The following is a 21361-nucleotide window of genomic DNA, read 5'->3' as shown; positions in this document are numbered from 1 at the left end:
CAGGCAATTAAGGGACTGGACAGAGCCCTGTGGGGAATTTTATAGAACAGCAGGTGATGACCATGTTCGAAAATAAAATACGGCAATAGCTTGTCTTTAGGGATCCGTGAGCTCAGCCACTGTTCCAAAAAGTATTCTGGCCCGGTTTCTTCAACTCCTTCTGGAAATCCTTCTAAGCATAACTTGCCCCTACGAGCTTGCCCTTCCGTATCCTCTGCCCGTTACCCCAGTGTCCTAGTTGACTTGGTAAGGCCTGTTACTGTTAGTTGCGGGGAATTCACTGTATTTTCCAATTCTGACACTCACCCCTCTGCCTCAGTGATTCTTTCTACTGCACTGCACTGCATACATCTTACCTTAGTAGAGAGACATCTACTTTTACCTGGTCAATTTCCATTGCTTCTTTAGAGGACTGTATAGCCTGTGAGATAGTTGCAGTAAATTATGTGATGTTGGAGGATTAGTCTGACGGCGTGACCGCTTCTGTGGGTTTCAGGTGGTGGGATGACCTGTTTGAGTGTGTTTGTCCATGGCATTCATCCTTGTAAGCTAAGATTCAATACGAAACTACAAGTAAGATGCTGATGATGGCAGCAAGAAGGGAGTTGCGAGTGCATAACAAGTTTGTTTATTTCATTCAAAACTTTTATTCGTTTTTCAAGATTACAACAAAATAGAAGGGGGTTCCCCAATGGGATTTAGGATACTGGCAGGAAACAGGGGAAAGAACAGCTGAATAGAAACAAGAACTACCCTGCCAGGGTTAATTTCAAGGTCCCAAAAGGGGATACGTATCAGAGCTGACAATACATCACATAAAATCAATACACCTTTTTTATGAAAAATATATATCATTTATTTGTTATTTGTTAGGTTTGAGTTCATATAGGGAATCCATATAGGTGCTTTGAAAAAATATATATACATGGATTTAGAATCTTACATAGTGCATATCATAGTTAGAGTTAAGCAGAATGCATTCATTCAGGTCCCACACACTCCCACAGTCATCCACTAAAAATACACTCACTCTCAACCTCACTCACTACAATAATTATACAATCACACACATAAAATTATAGAGGTACATAAAGGCCTGTGACCCACATGGATGGCCCCAAGTGTAGTCTTTGTTAAACCACTCAGTCCACATCGCCTTGCCTCCATGTTGTAACTTCAGCCCTAGCAGCCACAATATATTTTTCCTGCAGGCCTTTATGTACCTCTATAATTTTATGTGTGTGATTGTATAATTATTGTAGTGAGTGAGGTTGAGAGTGAGTGTATTTTTAGTGGATTACTGTGGGAGTGTGTGGGACCTGAATGAATGCATTCTGCTTAACTCTAACTATGATATGCACTATGTAAGATTCTAAATCAATGTATATATATTTTTTCAAAGCACCTATATGGATTCCCTATATGAACTCAAACCTAACCATTAACAAATAAATGATATATATTTTCATAAAAAAGGTGTATTGATTTTGTGTGATGTATTGTCAGCTCTGATACGTATCGTTTGGCACCTCTCATCTGATTGTAAGGATCCCATTTTGGGACCTTGAAATTAACCCTGGCAGGGTAGTTCTTGTTAATATTCAGCCGTTTTTCAAGATTACTCAATGGCCTGGCCTGCAGGGCAGCAGAATATTCAGTAAATTATAAAGCGAGTGAGAACAAGAACTATGAGTTAAGTCACTCAGAATGACAGTAATTATTACAAATGACTACATGTTTTCAAAGTGACAAAGAAAGGAGAAAATTAGCTTACGTAAAAATTGACAATATGACTAAGTGTTAGTGTGTACATATATCATGAACAGTTACCAAACAAAAAATGTTATTTCAGTCGTTCAGAAGCAAAGCTTTATAAGAAATGCTGTGTTTGCACAAAATGGACGCCATCTGTCAGCTGACAGGTCCAGATACGAAGCAGCCCTGCTCGCTTTAAGTGCCATCACAAGGAAAGGCTTTCAAATCTGTTTCAGGTAAAGTCCCACATGGTGTTTACACGTCTGAGTTTGCGCTATTCATCTGAGGAAGGAACGGCTCACATATGATGGCCTTTATTTTCTGAGTAAATAGGTTGGGGGTCTGATGAGGCTGTATATCACCCACAAACAGACGCAAACTTTGTCTTGGGTGTGAGAAACATTAATCTGGAGCACACACCAGACCAGAGAGCGAAGCCATTGCTGCTCTACGCACAGATGATGTTTCAAAGCCATTCACTTACGTAATTTTAGAAAAGGTTTTGGAGCTAAAAGACTTTCAAGCTAAGTAAGCGGTAAAGAGACCCCAGGGAACCGCTAAATGTTTGGACAAGGCATTTGTTCCAATAAAGAATCGTGAGCAGGGTTCACACTTTTACCCCCAGGGAGAGTGCCCCAGCCCAGTGTATTCTGGAGCTTAAAGTACAATATTTGAGACCTGCTTTTACATGAATTGTAAACTGCAAAAAATGTAGGCGGAACTATACAAGTAAAAAGCAAGGACATCATTATCATTAATATGACCTGGGAGCATATGGTAATCTGAGAAAGAAACTATGCCAACTGCAGTTGAAAAGCCTCCTGGGGAAATGCCAGATGCCCGCTACGGCCAGTCCGGCCCTGATGACATAACTGTTCCCAATGAAACAACCAGGCCTACAGTCGTCCTTTTAACACTAAGCAGTCCCACGTGTCCTTAACATGCAATAAAAATTCAGCTACTGACAATGCTGACCATAATGACCATGACAAACTACCACCCACATTCAAGCTCCGAGAGCATATTGCATTAAACAATAATCTCCAGGAGCACCCAGTAAGGGTTGAGATGACTCGGGCATGGAGTCCACTATATTCAATATCAGAAGACCTCCTCACATCAATTGAACTAGAAGAGCTGCAAGTCCCAATCCATCTACACCCTTCGGCATCAAGCGGAACAATAGACCATGAAACACTTCTTGACCTGCACCAAAAATGGACTGCAGCATCAGGTCCTGCCATAGTGTGGTCTACTCCATCTTAAACAAGAGCCAGCAAAGGAGAACTGGAAAAACACAAAGCCAATCAGACAGATACCTCTGGAGTACTCCAAGGACCTTCACAATCGACTCAACATGCGGCACTCGGGGGAGAAAATTACACAATATAACATGCATTTAGGAGAGTATGTGGTGCAGTGGCCAGAGCTGCCGACCTCCGAGCTGGGGATCCGGATTCGAGTGTCGGCGTCAGCTCATTATCCTGCGATTCTGGGCAAATCACATAATCTCCCTGTGCTCATGGACAGTGCCTGCATACCCTCAAAGGTGATAAACTGTTAAATAAATCTACAAAAGTAATTTAATTTTCAAATATCCACAGAAACACACAGAATCAAGTTCGGTTAGGGAACAACTGAGACAAAATTTGAGCAAAAGCACCAATTGGCTACTCAAATCTACAGTTGAATGAGACGATCACCTGTGTCTAGAAGGGCAGGACAACTAGGATCCGACCCAATCCCCCTCATATATCTATTTGCCCGCAGGAATTATGCAACCATTCAACTACATCACAGAAGACCAAACATCTATGGATCTGAAATGCCCTAAAATATTTCTCCTTCATAAAGAAAATTGCAACGGTCACAAAGAATACCAGGTTTCATGTTACAATGCAGAGGGTTTTTCCACTCCTTCAGAACAAACACCAAATTAAACTTATCTGAACTTCGATTAGACTAAGGTCATCAAACTCTTAGGTCAATACTCCCATTTATTAAATACTGTCTGGATAGATAGAATTCACGGTGAATCAAAATAACTTAATCAAGTAACCAAAAAAATAAAAGGCCAAAAAGCTAGATTAAGTCTTAACTTGGTGAAGTCAAATAATTTTAACCAAGCCTTGAAACTGTTCTACTGACTTCCGTTTCAACAAAGACTAAATTTCAAACTGCATCACACATAAAGACCAAGCAGGGAAATGCTCAAACTGTCTTTGTTGGCCAGTTCCCAAATACAACTCTTGCTAGAATATAGCACCTAAGCCGTAGTCGAGGCTTACTTCAAAAGGATAAAACACAGAGGAAAGCCACACTTGAGTATCTTGAGACATTCCTCGAGGAACATTCCTCACCTTTAGCCATTTAGGAAAGCCCTGATGATGCATTTATTCAATGAGGCACTCGACAGACAACCATCCATCCATCCACCAAAGGACCCCTCAAGACTTTAAGAAGAAATCAGGTCTTTCCAGAACAATATTCTCAATCCAAATAGGTAGTATTGGAAGACCCCAAATTTGAAAAACCTTCGAGGACACTTCTTCGTTAACAAGAGGCCTATCAAGTATTATGAGCCTCGCCATCGCAGGTGTTTTCTTTAATAGAGTGCTTGTCCGCCTCTTCGTCATCATTAGTGTGGTTGGGATTGTTTTGTAAGTCTGGATTGTATCAGAATAGGAGCAAAATAGAAATTCCAGACTCTGGTAATACTGGCATCATGAAGGGGGCGGAGGATCTGTCTGAATCACCACTGGCTGTTGCATCCTGTAATAGCGCGACATAGGCCTAGCGCAGGCCTATAACAGTTCTAACTGGTGTCAGGATCAGATGTGGTGGTCTCTGCAGCAGCACGGAAGGGACAGCATGGAAGCTACTGGCGTGGATCATGGAGGTGGGGTGGAAACATGGAGCAGCATCTGTATGGGCCCAGAGGCTGGTCCTAAGATGACACCGTGGCTCTGTTGGGCCAAAGGAGCACAAGAGGGAGCTGGCAACATCTCAAAGATCTGCAGCATTGCCTCCATGAAGGCTACAATCTGCTGTGAGGTCCAAAGAGTTAGGGGTGTGCCAGGACTAACTGCTGCACAGATTGGAAGATGCAGGAGTAGAAAGACTTTTCAAATGTCTGCGGAGTGGCAGGATGGGGTCAAATCTTGCTTGGCTTTCTTGCGCTTATGGCACATTTTTTACTTACTTGAAGTCTCATAGCGAGAACAGGACTGCCGGAGGATCCATGATGGCAAGCAGCCTTAGGACTTGGAGCGGGAGCCAGACCACTGTTTTTCACAGACCTTTTATGCTCGGTGATGTAGAATTTCACCTCCTATTCTCTAGTCGCCTGTGAGCGCACAAGGGCACATTTCTCACCCAACTTCGAGTCCTGAAAAAAGTCTAGGCACCAAAGGCATAGGTTGTATAGGTCCATAGCCAACATCTGTTTGTTTCCTGCAGTTGAGGCTCTAGCACTTGGACTGAAATGTTTCTGCTTTCTGAGGAGTTGCCCAAGACAATTGGGAGTGCCTTCAGATCCACATTGACGACAAGAAGAAGCAGGAACTGACTTCAGTGCGCAGTCCTAGTGCTTCTGTGATCCCACAACATCACTTTTGGGGCACTAAAAGATCACTGTGGAGCTTAAAGGTGCATCTGACGGCAAGGGGAGTTAGAACTGGGAAACTTCTCCAGATCCAGTATGGCATCTGGGCTATTCTTCTTTGTGCTGCTTCTAGGGGTTTTCTGTCACTCCAGCTTGACTCCATGTAATATTTCAATGATTCCTTAATAGTTCTTCCAAGGGCTATTTACCTCACACTTCGGTTGCTTAACAGTACTTCCAGAAATGTGGTCTCTAACTGGTTGATTAATAGTGCTTCCAGAGACTGGTCTTCTGCTGGTCCTGGGTGACTCCAAATATTATATTCAATGTTGCTTAACAGTATTTCTGTGGATTGAGTTCTAGCCACTCTTGGGTGACTCCATTAAATATATCCATTGTTACAAATGCAAAAACTGCTAAGTATCAGGTATGCATAACTGCCTCTCTGTGCACATTCTTTGCAACACTTTAGTAACTTTGCAACACCATCTTCAAACCTCAAGCACTTCACTGAACACCTCCCAGGTGAAAAAACTACTAATATCATCCTTTTCAAGACTGCACTCCAGTTTTAATATGTTGTCAAGGGTATGAAACACGATGTGCCTATACAATGTAACTGAGGGGTATACTCAGATGTGAGTCCCTTGCTCATTGCACCATCAGGATTCAAGCAAGCCGGGCCGACGACGCCTGAAATGGCAGAAACCGCAGAAACCGGTCCCCGGAAGCTTGTTTCCTTCCCAGTACAAGAATTGGCTTGGTAGTTTGGTTTGCCCTGTTCCCATCATGCACTGGGACAGGAACAGACTAATTTGCATATAGCCAAGTTCTGAGCTGGGATGGTGCAGTGAGCTAAAAAACGGTGATGGATCAAGCCCTGATCTTTGGACTGGGTAAGAGTGGTCTGCTTAATTCAGGCACTCTGTTCATCACCACCCCCTTTTCTGAATCATTTTGTCCACCATAAGCGTGGAAGGGTATACTCAGATGTGAGTCCCTTGCTCATTGCACCATCAGGATTCAAGCAAGCCGGGCCGACGACGCCTGAAATGGCAGAAACCGGTCCCCGGAAGCTTGTTTCCTTCCCAGTACAAGAATTGGCTTGGTAGTTTGGTTTGCCCTGTTCCCATCATGCACTGGGACAGGAACAGACTAATTTGCATATAGCCAAGTTCTGAGCTGGGATGGTGCAGTGAGCTAAAAAACGGTGATGGATCAAGCCCTGATCTTTGGACTGGGTAAGAGTGGTCTGCTTAATTCAGGCACTCTGTTCATCACCACCCCCTTTTCTGAATCATTTTTTCCACCATAAGCGTGGAAGGGTATACTCAGATGTGAGTCCCTTGCTCATTGCACCATCAGGATTCAAGCAAGCCGGGCGGACGACGCCTGAAATGGTAGAAACCAGTCCCCGGAAGCTTGTTTCCTTCCCAGTACAAGAATTGGCTTGGTAGTTTGGTTTGCCCTGTTCCCATCATGCACTGAGACAGGAACAGACTAATTTGCATATAGCCAAGTTCTGAGCTGGGATGGTGCAGTGAGCTAAAAAACGGTGATGGATCAAGCCCTGATCTTTGGACTGGGTAAGAGTGGTCTGCTTAATTCAGGCACTCTGTTCATCACCACCACCTTTTCTGAATCATTTTGTCCACCATAAGCGTGGAAGGGTATACTCAGATGTGAGTCCCTTGCTCATTGCACCATCAGGATTCAAGCAAGCCGGGCAGACGACGCCTGAAATGGCAGAAACCGGTCCCCGGAAGCTTGTTTCCTTCCCAGTACAAGAATTGGCTTGGTAGTTTGGTTTGCCCTGTTCCCATCATGCACTGGGACAGGAACAGACTAATTTGCATATAGCCAAGTTCTGAGCTGGGATGGTGCAGTGAGCTAAAAAACGGTGATGGATCAAGCCCTGATCTTTGGACTGGGTAAGAGTGGTCTGCTTAATTCAGGCACTCTGTTCATCACCACCCCCTTTTCTGAATCTTATACAATGTAACTGACATCCTCAACGACATCACTGAAGTAGCTCAATGTTACTGCACCCCAACTAGGATTATCCATGCAAAGCCTTTAGCTGGGCCATGCAAATAAGAACGTTCCCTAAATGCCATCAGCTGCGCCTTAGTGAGCCAAATGTGGAGACCATGCACGCAAGCCCAATGCTAACCCCCCCCCCCCTGTTCATTGTACTCGTCATTTGGCTATGGTTAGTACGTTCTGGGTGCAGAGTCCTGGCTTTCGGCCTGACACTGCACTGAGTGTCATAGCTTTGTTAATGTTGAGTATGATGTGAGGTAAGTTGTTATCGGTGACTTCTTGAGTGAGATCATCAGCAGAGCACGGGTAGTAATGGTTCCACTGCTCACCATTTCAGTATTTTTGTATTTTCCATGGTACAGAACAAAAGTCAACAACTAAAGTTTTTAGGGGAACCTCTCAATTTTTTGGTGCAAACATTCCTACCTCTTCCGAATATATATATATATATATATATATATATATAATTTTTTTAACAAAGTTGTTTTGAGGTGAGATCCGTGATGGCTGCTTTTCATATACATTCCTACATGATCAGTCTTCTAGGTACTTGCTGTGGTACACGGGCTCTTACGGTCTGATTCAAAAGCACTGGGTGCCCTTGATTGGCGGTTACCCGGATGGGTGGCCCAGTGATTCCGCAGCCTCTCCTGAGCTCTTTAATACCTGGGGTAAGTCTCTCCACTTGGATTACTTCAGATGTTTCTAAGATAGCAGCAGTTGGCTGTGCGGCTTGCAGAGGTCCGGGACTCTAGTCGGGAGTCATCTTCACTAATCAACAGAGCGAAAGCAGAAGAAGAGCGATGACGATGCCGAGTCCTCAGCAGATCCAGGGTTAGCTATTATCCAGCAGGATTGCAAAATAATGGCTCTGAGGATCCCTGGGGAGTGAGCCGAAGGCAGATGGTGTTTAGTAGCAGCACTGAGATTGGCAATCAGTGATTGGCAAGCGCTGATAAGTAGCACAAATACAGGCTTGTATCTACTTTGTCTTAAGAGACTGTGCTACAATGCCACCTAAGGGAACCAAAATTATTTAGCACCCAGATCACAAGCTCCTGAAAACTCCAGTGAGATTAATCTAAAGACAATGGTGGCCCCAGGAAGCCAATAATGTTGGACCTATTTAAAGGCAAAAAAGTTTCCATCCTTTGAACTGAAAAACATTGCTACCCTAGGGGGAGTTCTAGACAATATTCAGATCCAGACTAACCGGACAATTAGAGAGTAATCGTTGAAGAAAGATGAGATGAGGTTTAGAGCTTTGCTGAATTTAAAGACTGTAGCATTGCGTCCATTACACATCTGGAATCCAAAGGGGAATCCTGAAGGAAACAAGAATACATATCCTAGCTGCCCTCCCCGCCCCCATATGATTCTTGCAAGGAATTAAAGTGAGAGGTAGATAAAGTGCTCCAATAAGAGATAGGGGATGGGAGCCCATTGTCACAAATGGATATTATCAAGATCTTGAAGCTTCCCACCAGAGGTTCTCCGACCGACAAATCAGGAACTTTTGAGTGCAGTTTTAGGAGACGTGACAACATGCGGGAGTGGTCAAAGCAGTGACTCTGAGAGGCATGTTGATCAAAGGGTGAAAGTATATCTTTCCAGATCTAAGCTATATTAACATGATAAGATGCTCTTAATTGCAATCTACTAATAAAAAGATGCTCTCATTAGGAGAAGAGGCTTTCCTATGGTTCCGGCAAAATTAAGAGTATGACATGAGGGAAAATGTATTTCTGTTCTGAAATCTCAGCAGCACTGTGACCTCTTGAACAGAGTTCACAGCGTGCAGAAAATGGAATGCTGAGGCTGTCCGTCTAATCTCATACACAACGTTTTGCAACTTTTTAAATTTCTTAATAACCGGCTTTGTTTAGTAGCCACACCCACTTAACCCGAGACCACGGGTCCCTCAGAAATATATGAGCATGGTCGTTGACCATGTGGAGCGTGTTCTGCCCATGTCCGGCATCCTTTCCTTTGCCCACAACTCGCTGCAAATGGCCCCTGGAAGAGCGGTATGGGCCCAGGGAAGAGGTGACAGCCTCCGGCAACACCATGAAGTAAGACCCCATACCAACTGGAAACCCAGCACGATCTGGGTGAAAGGCATGGCCTGTGCACTAGAGCCTGCTGTGCACAATATTCATCCTTGCAAATTAAGCTCTGGTCTCAAACAAAAGCCACAGGCCATAAACCTAGATATTTGTGTGTTTTCCACTTACTTATTTTTTGTTTCACAATTGTTCTTTAACTGATCAGCGAAGAGTGTTTGGTTTTTCATCCAAGTGTGCCAATTTAGCCTTTTTTTCTTGGTAATAAAGGCTATTTCCACTGTTCAGGAAGGTGCTTGATCCTCCCTGGTGTGGGGGTATTCCCCCTTGCTCAAACGTGGCCCCCTTTCACAAAACTCAGGTTGAAGAACTGCTCGTCTTGCATACTGGTGGCCAGAACAAAGTTTCAGTGGGTGGCCAATCACATTGTGGCGGTTCTCGAGACACGCGCACAATGCGAAAAACATTTAATTTAACATATTTTCCCATTCAAAATTAGGTTCCTACTATTTCCTCAACACAAATGTACTAAACGATTAACACTGTCACGTTCATCTGGAACCTTTGTGGAACACACATTTCTCAAAAACGACTTCACCTATTTTCACGAAACCACAAATACAACTTACCCCAAGCAAATGCCAATTGTGGTACAACTCCGTTCAGCAGCTATTAACATAGTGAAAAACAAACATTTTTCTGCGACTTAAAATGGGAATACAGTTTTCAGATCACTGTTAATAGCTTTGTCCCCCACTGACCAATGGGCACGAAAACTGAATTGAATCATTTGATCTAAATGTCTACCACATTTTGTGCATATTTTTTAACAGTGTCAACTTTAATACATTTTCCATGGAAGATGCAGTTTAACCACTACTATGAGACTATTGCTGTACCTTAATAAAACCAAACACACACACGGACACATGCACACACGCACTGCCCCCTGTAGTTCTGGTTAGAACAGTTAGACCACAAGTACATATTTTATATTTTAATAATATATTTGTGCTGTAATTCCACATCTGCTTGATAATGCAAAGTTTTCCGAAGAGCGATCAAGGGGGTCGCAGCCTTAAATGGGCAACTTAGTTGTTTAATTCTCAGAGCTAAGTTTAAAGTACCCACTTAAGGTTTAGGGTTGAGTTGTACTCAGTGCTTAAAATAGAAAAATTAAAGTGCAGGTACTTACTATCCCAGAGTATTTAGTTAGTACTGAAGTGTGCTTTTACTCTCCCATCATATGTATTGCCTCCAGGCTGAGAAGTCCAGGCACTTTCCTTTTCAAATTAAAGTGCAGACACTCAATCCATGACTATGCGCCTATTTAAAGAACTTACATACGAAACGCTTTAGTTACGTCTTATAACCGTGTGAATCAATCAAAAACATATTCGCCTGACGTCAACACTTTTAGTAACGTTTAATGCAAATTGGTGAGTGAAGGAGACAAAAGTTACATTTGGTGGAGGGAGTTATATTTTACTTAGAAAATCCGAGAACATCATATGCTCAGTTGTACAGCAAAAACATTAGGGCAGATAGATGCACATCAAACTTGTCCGGAATGTAGGCCTTTATCCAATTTTAAATGTTAACATGTTCTTTTGTCAATCCTTAACGTAGATTTGGATCATTACTAAAACAAGCATGTGCAATGCATTCGGTCTCGCCTTTGGGACCTTATATGTATTTAGCTATGCAGCACATTAGCCTGGACGTTGAAACTTCTACTGTTCTTTAACATGGAGGGAAAGTAAGCACCAAACTGCATGACACGCCAGGTATGGGAACACATGGAGAGAAACATTGCCTCTCAGCGGGAAATGGTATAGTGCCAAGCTCTCTTTTTAATATAAAAGCAGGGCCTTCGGTGGTCATGTCACTGAAAATACAAGATTTGAAAAAAATATTATTGTCTTTGGGTGCTCATGGAAGACAATTTCTATGGACTGGAATCTAGAGAATGCTAAAGTGATTCTGGTATTTTACTAACCTCTGCTAGTCGTTTTCTATCAAGAAAGTTAAATAGAGGCAGTTGAACAGAAAAAAGTCCCTAAGCGGAAAAGGACAAGTCCTAGGGATAATCTCCAGAGCCCACAAAGTACATACACATATACGTATATACTATACTAAAGTATATACAAGAGGTTTCGATTGCTCAACCTAAGAAGAGAGTTCATCTTCACAGTTTAGGCGCAGGATGCTTGCCTTCTTTCGGACTTCTCACTCTACTCTTAAACATATGTGCATTATATTTAGTGTCTGGTTGTGTGAGAGAAACAGAGAGTTGACTCACTCTTTAGTTTAGAAGTGGTTTGTGTAAGTTAGTGTTACGGTAAAATGAGGCTGCTTTTGTCAATGCCCGTAGTAGATTCTTAAGAGTTTGGATAGGAATGTCACGATGGTTATATGTCCATTGCTTGGCCAGAATAAAATGCTTTCTATATATGCATCACAACTGCAGTAGGTAATTATAATGCAATGTTGAGAAGGTGTGGTCTATCTAAGCTTCTTGTAGTGGTGTTGTCCGAGAGTGTATATTGGCTTGGGGGTGTGACAGTGCTTTTGGCTTGCCCGTGCTGTGCCACCACCATGGCTTTCGTGCTGTGTTGTGCACATGCCAGTGTGTGAGTGCCAGCTGAGGTAGACCAATTAAAGGTCTGCCTGGAACAATTCTGTGTGGTACTCTTGGATGGAGAACGCGTCTGAATTTCTAGTGAAACCCAGAAAACCGGAGACTGTGAATGTACTGGATGCCTGTGGAAAGTATTTGGAAAGAGCACCTCAACTGCAGAACAATGATTCATAATGGTTTACAAGAGGCAGGTTAGGTGAAAGTTCCTAATATGTAGACTGGCTGTACTCTTTGCAGAGATGGGTCTTCAATTCTTTTCAATTTCAGGCTCATTTAGCAGCGTGTTTGTTTTCCGTTGTATTAGCATTTATAAAGAGATTTCTGCAGTTCTTAATTTGTTAAGAAAAGCAAAAATCATAAGCACCAGGGCCCTCGTCAGTAGGTCACTGCAGCTTGCACCACCTATTGCCACTCCTACAAGTGTGACAATTCAAACTATTCGAAGCCCACAAAGCTATAGGAATGGCGTGGGGGGAAGGTATTACTCATTTTAATGTGTATTTAATTAAAAAAACAACTGTTAGTGTGCTCATCTCTAAATTAGACAAAGAGCACCAACATGTGGCAGACTGTCATAAGTGCAGATGCTGACAATTAAGTACCAGTGTCGAGCACAGGACACCACAGGCTCAAATTAAGTACTGAATTTCTACCACAGATGAGACACTGAAATGCTTTGTGGACAGGCAGAACACTACTCAGTGTAAAACCTACAACAGAAAATACATTGTTGTGAATATCAAGATATATTTTGCCATGTATTTAGTACCCATTTGTTACACCGTTTGTAAGCAGCTGCCATGCATTTTTTTATGCCTTATTGTATATAGAAGTCTCACAAGCTGTCATTGGCTGTGACCTAAAGAATGTACGCAATCTGTCTTGCCTGGGTTCAGTAAGATGATTGTACATGCCTTTATGACGTGATCATGGCAGCAGTTATCAAGGATGCGTGCAAGCACTCCTGCAAGTCCTTTGCATTACAAAGCAAGACATTATATTTTGTGTTGTTATAAGACTTCCTGTCAAACATGAAATAAAATTAATGCCACATGACCAAGCACAAAGTAAAATCTGGTTGACTGGAGAGCTGGCAGATGCACAATAATTATATATCAAAGCATCCTTCTATGCAGTACAAAGGAGGTGGAACTACAGTACGTAAAACTGGAAATATTGAAGTACTCATTTACAAACCTTTTTTGTGAGTCTACGTTGAATTTAAAAAAGATCACGTGGCGGCATAGATCCAATGATCCCGATTCAAAAAACAAAACCGGATTAAAAAAATAGGATCTGTTGAGATTTCCCCCACTGATATACACATTGTATTAGGGACAGAAAAGAGGGTGGAGGGAAGGGCACTATGGCAGAAAAGGTTGTAAGAAAACAAAATGCATGTACATACAAAAACTTGCAAGTATGTCAGTATTCCCATGCACGCTTAAAGGAGCTTTGCACCCTGTAACCACGTACATAGGTGCAAAAGCCAGGAGTATACTTGTAGGGTGGAAAAGGGGAAAAAAATAATTTCTTGGAGGGTGTTTGAAAAGTAGGGGTCTCGCCACAGATAGAATTCCCTATCCAAGAAAAAGTATGCTGTATAAATACTAGAATTTGTTGCACTTACCTATGTAGATTTCAGCTCCAATGAGGAGGAGTAGGAATCAAAGACTATCATGTTTAGCTCCAATAATGTTTTTGAATCCTTAGTAAGCCAAACCTTTGCTCCTAACTTAGGCGTAGGCCTACAATGAGCTGATTTCTCACTTTCTGTGGAGCATGCTCAGAGCTGTGCGCTTCACATTCTACTTTTTATACATGATGAGGCAGTCAAAGTATCGAATAGGGTGCTTGGCGCACCTTGGGTTTAGATGGTATGTGCAACCAAACATGAGCTATTCTCTGGACGGGTGCTGCTGTGTATGCATGTGTAATACCACGCTCAACCTCCTGAAGGGTTAAGTAGTCAGTGATGTGGGGGCTCAGGAAACATCTCAAGACCTGGTTGTTCCTTGCTTAGTCTCGTTACTGGCCGCGCCCGCTTACTCAAATAACTCCATGCAAACAATTGTGGAGAATGACTGCCTTATAAGTAAAAATAACAACAATAAACAGCAGTGGACCTAAGGTCCGTCTTCACCGCTAGAGAAATTCACTCAGACAGCCTGCCTTTGTAGGTCTTCCTTTGCACAGAAAAGCATGGAGTTTCTGAACAGTAGAGTCCTGGTGAGAAATGTAAGTTCCAAGTTTTTACCCTTTCAATGACAGCTCATTATGTGACATCTTTTTTTTAATGAGTAGAACGCTGAGTTTTCTGAAGGCCCTTATTACTCTATTATTTAATGTGACCTGTTTTTTGGCAATAAAGAACAGTAAAAAAAATATCCCATCATTATATTAGAAGCCTCCTGTAACATTTTACACATATGGTGTTTTCACATACCTCGCTGCCAACCACAACTTGGCTTTCATGCCGATGATGATGTCATACAGCTCCTCCTGGCGGTCTGAATTAGGTCTGTGTTTAGACTCGAGGTAGGGCTGCAGCAAGTGTAAAACCTAAACCAAGAGAGAGGAAAAAAATGACTTATTGCTAGGAAAATATTTTGCTATTCCCCAGTTTCGAGCTTTCCCATTTCCTTAAAAATAGCTGCCTTGAAGAAGCAGCCACCTGCAGAATAAACCTCGAAGCTGCATTTCATGCTCAGCAGTGTTTGCTTTGGAGGCAGGGGAGAATGCCTGAGACCTGGGCTCTGCGCTTGTGTGTTTCTACACCCTGGCGTGTGGGACCTTTCCAGAACATTAAAAAGATGATCTCACACTGTCGAAATGAATTCTTTGTGATCTCATATCCTTTTTGTTATAAACAACCTATAAACTGATGTTTGCAGGAAAAGTAAACAAAACATTTTTCTTGGCACCGGCAAAGCACAGGCACTATGCACTGCACATGGACACTGTTTTATGCCATTGGTTCAGAAGTGGGGAGCTTAAGCCAAACAATGTCCTGTTCAATAAAGAGGATGTAGACCCCCTCCTTCAGTTTGGTTACCTTATGATAAAACCTACAAAAAACTACCTTCTTAACAATAATACAATTGAAGCGTGAAGAACAAGTTACTTACTTTTGGTAATGCCATATCTGGTAGACACTCTAGCTAGCTGCAGATTCCTTACCTTAGAATTATCCCCAGGTATCTGAGTGGATCCAGAAATTTTTCTTTAGCAGTACCCCTGCGCATTGGTAGATTGATTGATCGGCCTCACGTGTCATAGTCGGCATCTTCCGTGCCGGAAGTGAGGTGCGTCGGCCTCAATAGGCACCACCCCAGTACACTGACGTCAGCTACTTTTCACTACTTTCCACATCAGGAGCACAGAGCCACGAAGAACACGGACCAATGGTGTGGAAAACCAGGGCCCTGAAAGGGGAAACCCTGTCCCTAGAAATCCGTTCCCAGAGCGGGAAGGATCAGTAAGGATTCTGCGCCTAGACAGAGTCTCTACCAGATAAGGCGTTTCCCAAGGTAAGTAACTTGTCCATCTGATAGGGAATTCTAGCTGCAGATTACTTACTTTAGAATAGATGCTCAAGCAATACCTTCCTGGGAGTGGGTCTGCGAAACAAATTTCACACCAAAAAGCCCTGCTGGACCGAACAGGCAAAGTGCTCATCCGAACGGACATGACTGTCCAGGCAGTAGTGTTTTGTTAACATGTGCAAAGAAGCCTATGTTGCTGCCTGGCAGATGTCCAGGACCTGTACTCCGTGTGCTAACTCAGTGGTCGCAGCATTGGCTATGGTGGAATGAGCAGGCAAGTCATCAGGATGCTGCTTCTTGGCCAATGCGTAGCAGATTTTAATGCAGAGCACGATCCATCAGGAGATGGTCTGCTTCTGCACAGTCTTTCCCTTATTCGCTCCACTTATCCCACAAAGAGTTGGTCATCCATCTGGAACTCTTTTGTGGGGTTCAGTCGGAGACGTCACTCTTCTTCCTTTGAGGAATGTGGCGGAGCATAACAAGTAGGCAGTGTGCTGGACTGGTCTACATGAAAGGGAGTGATGACTTTTGGCAGAAAGGAAGCGCTAGTTCATAGAACCAGCTCGCCTTAGTAGATATTCAGGTATAGAGTATTGTATGACAAAGACTGAAGGTCACTGACCCTCCGGGCAGATGTTATTGCCAGCAGAAAGGCCATTTTGATGGTAAGGACCTTGAGAGCACAATTATGCAAAGGCTCAAAAGCAGCACACATTTAGAAATGTCAGGACGAGATTAAGGTCCCACTGAAGCATGATAAAGGTAAAACGTGGAAACATGATGCAAACCTTTCAAGAACCTATATATATCTATATATATAAGGGATTTGAAGAGGGATGGCTGGTCAGGCAACCGCAAAAATTATGAACTAGCAGAAAGATGACCCTTTAAGGTGCCCAAAGCTGAGCCCTGTTGGGCAAGGGAAAGAATAAAAAATAGAACCTGAGAAAGAGGAGCATGAAGGGGGACAACCTGCTTTTCTGCGCACTATGCCACAAAACTTCCCCAACTGCAGGCGTATACCGTTTTGGTAGAGGGATGCCTATTTGCCAGAATAATATCACAGACTTCGGGTGGAAGGTTGAAGGCTGCTAACTGTCACTCAATCTCCATGCAAGAAGGTATCCTGTCGCAAGCAGGTGGCATGGGTGAGGGGTAGCCTCGGAGGGGAGGAGGAAGTCTCCAACGGGAGGGAGTAGCCCCTTCGGACAATCTGCAGAACACTTTGGTCTGATGTTATAGACCACCAGTGTTGCAGGTGATGACAGATCCTGCCACCCATTGGGTGCCCATGATGATAAGGGGGCAAACAATGAGTAAATGGAGGCTGTGGCTGCTGGGGAGGTGGTGGTCTCAGCCACACAGAGAATGTGAAGTTTGCATGCCGCGGTGGCTTGACAGGTTAAGACATGGCTGGAAGCACCTTCCCTGGCCACAAAAGCAGCGAAAGGCGGATAGGGGTGATGACGGAACATGGAAAGGCCAATGGACCTGACCGTAGCCCTGCTGTCCTTAAAGCACTCAAGGGCTGAATCTGTTTTGTCTCTAAAGAGACGGAAGCCATCAAAGGGCATGTCCATAAGTGATGGTTGGACATCCCCAGAAAACCCAGTCTTCTTAAACCAGGCATGGCGATGTAAGGCCACTGTTCAATGAAACCGATCTGCCCAGTGGGTCATTGGTGTCCAGTCCACAACGTATGATGAACTTGACTGCATCTCTCCCATCAGCAACAGCCTGGGAGAGGATGGTCCGGGTCTCCTCTGGGACCGTCGGCAGCACCTGCACAATCGTGTCCTAGAGTGTGGGATTAGCGGCCTAAAAGCCATGCAGTGTTCACCAACCGCAGTGCCAGGCTGGAGGAAGCAAACATAGTATTTCCTATAGTGTCCAGCCTCTTGGATTTGCTATTCGGTGGAGTAGAAGGGAAAATAGCATGGGAGGTGGAGGCTTGGACCACAAAGCTCTCCAGGGTTAGGTGTTATGTGAGGAAGTTGGGATTCCCTGGAGCAGGGCGGTGGTGGCAGGCAATAGTCCCGTTCACAGGAGCCCCTGTGCTGGGCCAGGACCATGTCCCATACAGGACATCAGTAAGGACTTCATTAAAAGGGAAAAGCGGTTCTAAGGGGGACATTCCCAGCTGAAGCACCTTTATCAAAACTTTAGTCTTCACTGCCACAGAGGGCCAGTTAAGATCCAGGATCTCTGCCGCCCTCCTTATCACCATCGCGAAGAATGCTCCCTCCTCCATAGCTCCTCCATAGCTTTGGTAGGGGGAAAAAAGCATGCCAGCATCTGGATAAGTATCCAGTCCGCTGGCTTCTGCCAAATCATCACACATTAGGTTTAAAAGGGCTTATATTCTTCAGAATGAAAGGAAGCATCTGAAGAGGAGTCAGCTGCGACTTCAGCATCTTGATAGTGAACCCCAGTGAGTTCAAGTGATTCGCCATAGTCTGGAAGTGGGTGATGACTGCCTGGGGCATGCGGGCCTTCGGTAGCCTTTTGTCAAGGTAGGGGGAGACTGTAAACCGATATTATGGGGCGATTTTCGCCCCATTCCAAAGGCACAGCTATTCTGAGTGCATCTTGCCTTCTCATTTCAAACCTCGTTTCAATCATTTTCTTCTGCGTAAACATCCATTTACTCAATCTTTACTTTTTAATCCACTTAATTCCGCATGCTTAGAGTAATGCCATTTTTCAAAAGTTTCTCATGTTTTTGATGTGCCCATCCAGACCTCGCTTCAAAAACACGTACTGACGCATGTATTTATCCAGAAGCAGTGTTTATTGAAAACCCAATGCATTTCGGGCTGCTGGGGCCCTTCGTCAGGGGTCACTACAAATGAACAATAGAACACATATTTATTATTTCACTTCACCAATGTGTAAATTGAATGTCATCTGATGTGGGTAAATTAAAGGTTGTAGGTTTGTGATTAGAACTGAAAACAATGATGCGCAAGGTTTGAGTTGTGCAAGGGGAACAGAGAGACGGTTAAATAATAATGGTGGGCAGGATCTGGTTTGGCGAATGTGTAGAGTTATGTAGATGAACGCTGGGTAAAGGGAAGGGTTGTTTAACAAGTAGAGGGTTCGAGTTTGGAGGAATTTAGTTAAACAAATGGTTAAATATGACGTTTGTAAAGGGGGATTACTTTAAAATAAGAGTTGCCAGAACTTTCCTGGTCGCAAATAAAGGAGGGACTGATTACACACTGAGTAAAATATTTGATTATTGAGTTATATGGCAGATATTAGGGAGAGTAAGAGTGAGTTGTATTTTTAATCAAATGTTCGATCAGATGACATTCAATTTACACATTGGTGAAGTGAAATAATAAATATGTGTTCTATTGTTCATTTGTAGTGACCCCTGACGAAGGGCCCCAGCAGCCCGAAATGCATTGGGTTTTTAATAAACACTGCTTCTGGATAAATACATGCGTCAGTACGTGTTTTTGAAGCGAGGTCTGGATGGGCACATCAAAAACATGAGAAACTTTTGAAAAATGGCATTACTCTAAGCATGCGGAATTAAGTGGATTAAAAAGTAAAGATTGAGTAAATGGATGTTTACGCAGAAGAAAATGATTGAAACGAGGTTTGAAATGAGAAGGCAAGATGCACTCAGAATAGCTGTGCCTTTGGAATGGGGCGAAAATCGCCCCATAATATCGGTTTCCAATTCTTCAGTGTCATCGGGCATGGCACTTTTCCAAGGAGCACGCAACATTAATTAATATGGATGAACTTGGACTTTTGAAAACAAAGGTGTGCATTCCCTACCCCTTTAAAGGGGGAGACTGTAACCCAAACCTCCGAAGAGGAGCTGCAACCACAACCATCACTTTCCTGAACACTCGAGAGGCGCAGGTGAGACCACAGTGAACTGATAGTGCTCGTGGCCCACTATGAACCGCGGGTATATCCTGTGAGCTCGCAAGACAGGGATGTGAAAATAAGCATCCTGCAAATTCGACAGACAAGACCTGAGCCAGGGAAAATTTCTCTTTCAGCAAATATACATTGAGAAGTCACAGATCTAGGAGAGGACGAAGACCTTCATCCTTTTTCAGCACCAGAAAGTAGCGGGAATAGCAATTACAACCTACTTTGGCACCTTCCTGAGGGCTCCTTTGGCCTAATGTGTCTGAAATTTCTGAAAGGCAAGATTGTCCTCCGTTAGATGTTTTGGGATAGTGGAAAAGGCAGAGGGGTGTCAACATTGAGATGGTGTACCCCTTCTGTACAATCTGAAGCACCTACTTGTCAGAAGTAATTGCAGACCATTGGTGCAGGTGGTGCCTGATCCTGCCACAAACAGGATGGCTGTGTTGGATGGAGGGTGCATTAAAGGGGCATAGAGGCTACAGCTGCCGGAGGGGTGGGGAACTGGATTGCTCGCTGGGCCCGACTCCTGCACCCTCGTTGGGATATGTGACTTCATCCACAAAAGGACTGGGCAGGTTGCTATACCAACGGGTATGGATGGTACTGTGGACAATCATAGGTCCCCCAACCACGTCAATGGTAGGGGCTAAAGGACTGCTTCTGGGACTGAGCAGATTGAGAAAGCCCAAGAGATCTGGTGGTGACCTAGTTCTCTTGAAATTGCTTGAGCATTGTGTCAGCTTTGTCGAGAAATAGGAGGGAGCCATCGAAGAGCATGTCGATCAGGGAAGCCTAGACATTCCCCAAGAACACAATGGATACAACCAGGCATGCGGGCACAGCGCCACCGTGGAGGCCATGGCTCTGCCTAGAGAGTCTGCTGTGTCCCGCCCTCATCTGATGGCAAGCTTTGCTGTGCAACTGAGTCCTACAAGGCATGGTAGTAACAGCCCAAGAGGAATGCAGTGTTCTCCGACTTCAAGGCTAGGCAGCTGGAAAAAAAGATGTGCTTCCCAAAGGTGTCCAGATTCTTGGATTCCCTGTTCCGTGGAGTGGATGGGAAAGCATTTGGGATTGACCTTAGAAGTTGAGGCTTGCACAACCGGGCTCTCTCTCAGGGGGGCTGCTGGTAGAAGAAGTTAGGGTCTCCTGAGGTGGGACGTTGGTGTCAGGCAATCATGCGGTGCACAGGAGCCCCTGTGCAAGGTTTAGCACAGACCCCCAGGAGAACGTAGGCGTGGGCTTCATTAAAGGGGAGCAATGGTTCAGCCGAATCAGCTCCTTGGTAAAGCACTTTCGTGAAGACGTTGGTCGTGACCAGGACCTTTGCCGCCCTGTGCATCAAGGTGGAGAAGGAACGCCTTCCTCTGACACTGGGCCTGAAAAGGAAAACGTGCCAGAGTCTGGGGAGGTGTGCAAATCACCAACACTACCCAGCCCCTCATACCTGGTCTCAGCTGGATCAAGGTCCTCCTCTGTAGGACCAAACTCTTGCTCCTCTTTGCCCACTGCAAGGAGGAAGGGACGATCAAGTGGCGGAAAGTCCAGGGGTTGGCTGGGCCCAGCCGTTACCGTTAGCATCGTTGAGGGCATCTGGTTAGCGCCAGCTCAGGGATCGGAAAAAAATAGGCTTGTTGTTAAGTAGCACTGGTGGCGCCAAGGGAGCCAGGGGGAAAGAAGGAACCCATGTCAGTGGTGGTCCAGATCCGGGGCATATCCAGAGGGCCTGGCTGCCGTCAGGGGTGAAACTGCCTGCATTAATCCAGCAGGAGCACCTTGTGGATCCGTGGGGACTAAAGGCACTCAAGAC

General features: G+C 44.2%; 1 protein-coding gene across 1 annotated transcript in view; it reads right to left on the bottom strand.

The window, feature by feature from the left end:
* The window catches only part of THADA (THADA armadillo repeat containing), a 1377633-nt gene that overhangs the window by 345699 nt on the left and 1010573 nt on the right, over window positions 1-21361 (bottom strand). The window contains exon 31 of the mRNA XM_078649688.1: window positions 14553-14668. Within this exon, the coding sequence (XP_078505814.1) occupies window positions 14553-14668 (116 nt within the window). The remainder of the gene's footprint in view (window positions 1-14552; window positions 14669-21361) is intronic.

This window comes from Lissotriton helveticus, chromosome 6 (genome assembly GCF_964261635.1).
Source record: "Lissotriton helveticus chromosome 6, aLisHel1.1, whole genome shotgun sequence".
Taxonomy (NCBI): domain Eukaryota; kingdom Metazoa; phylum Chordata; class Amphibia; order Caudata; family Salamandridae; genus Lissotriton; species Lissotriton helveticus.
This window is presented reverse-complemented; position numbering and strand designations above follow the sequence as displayed.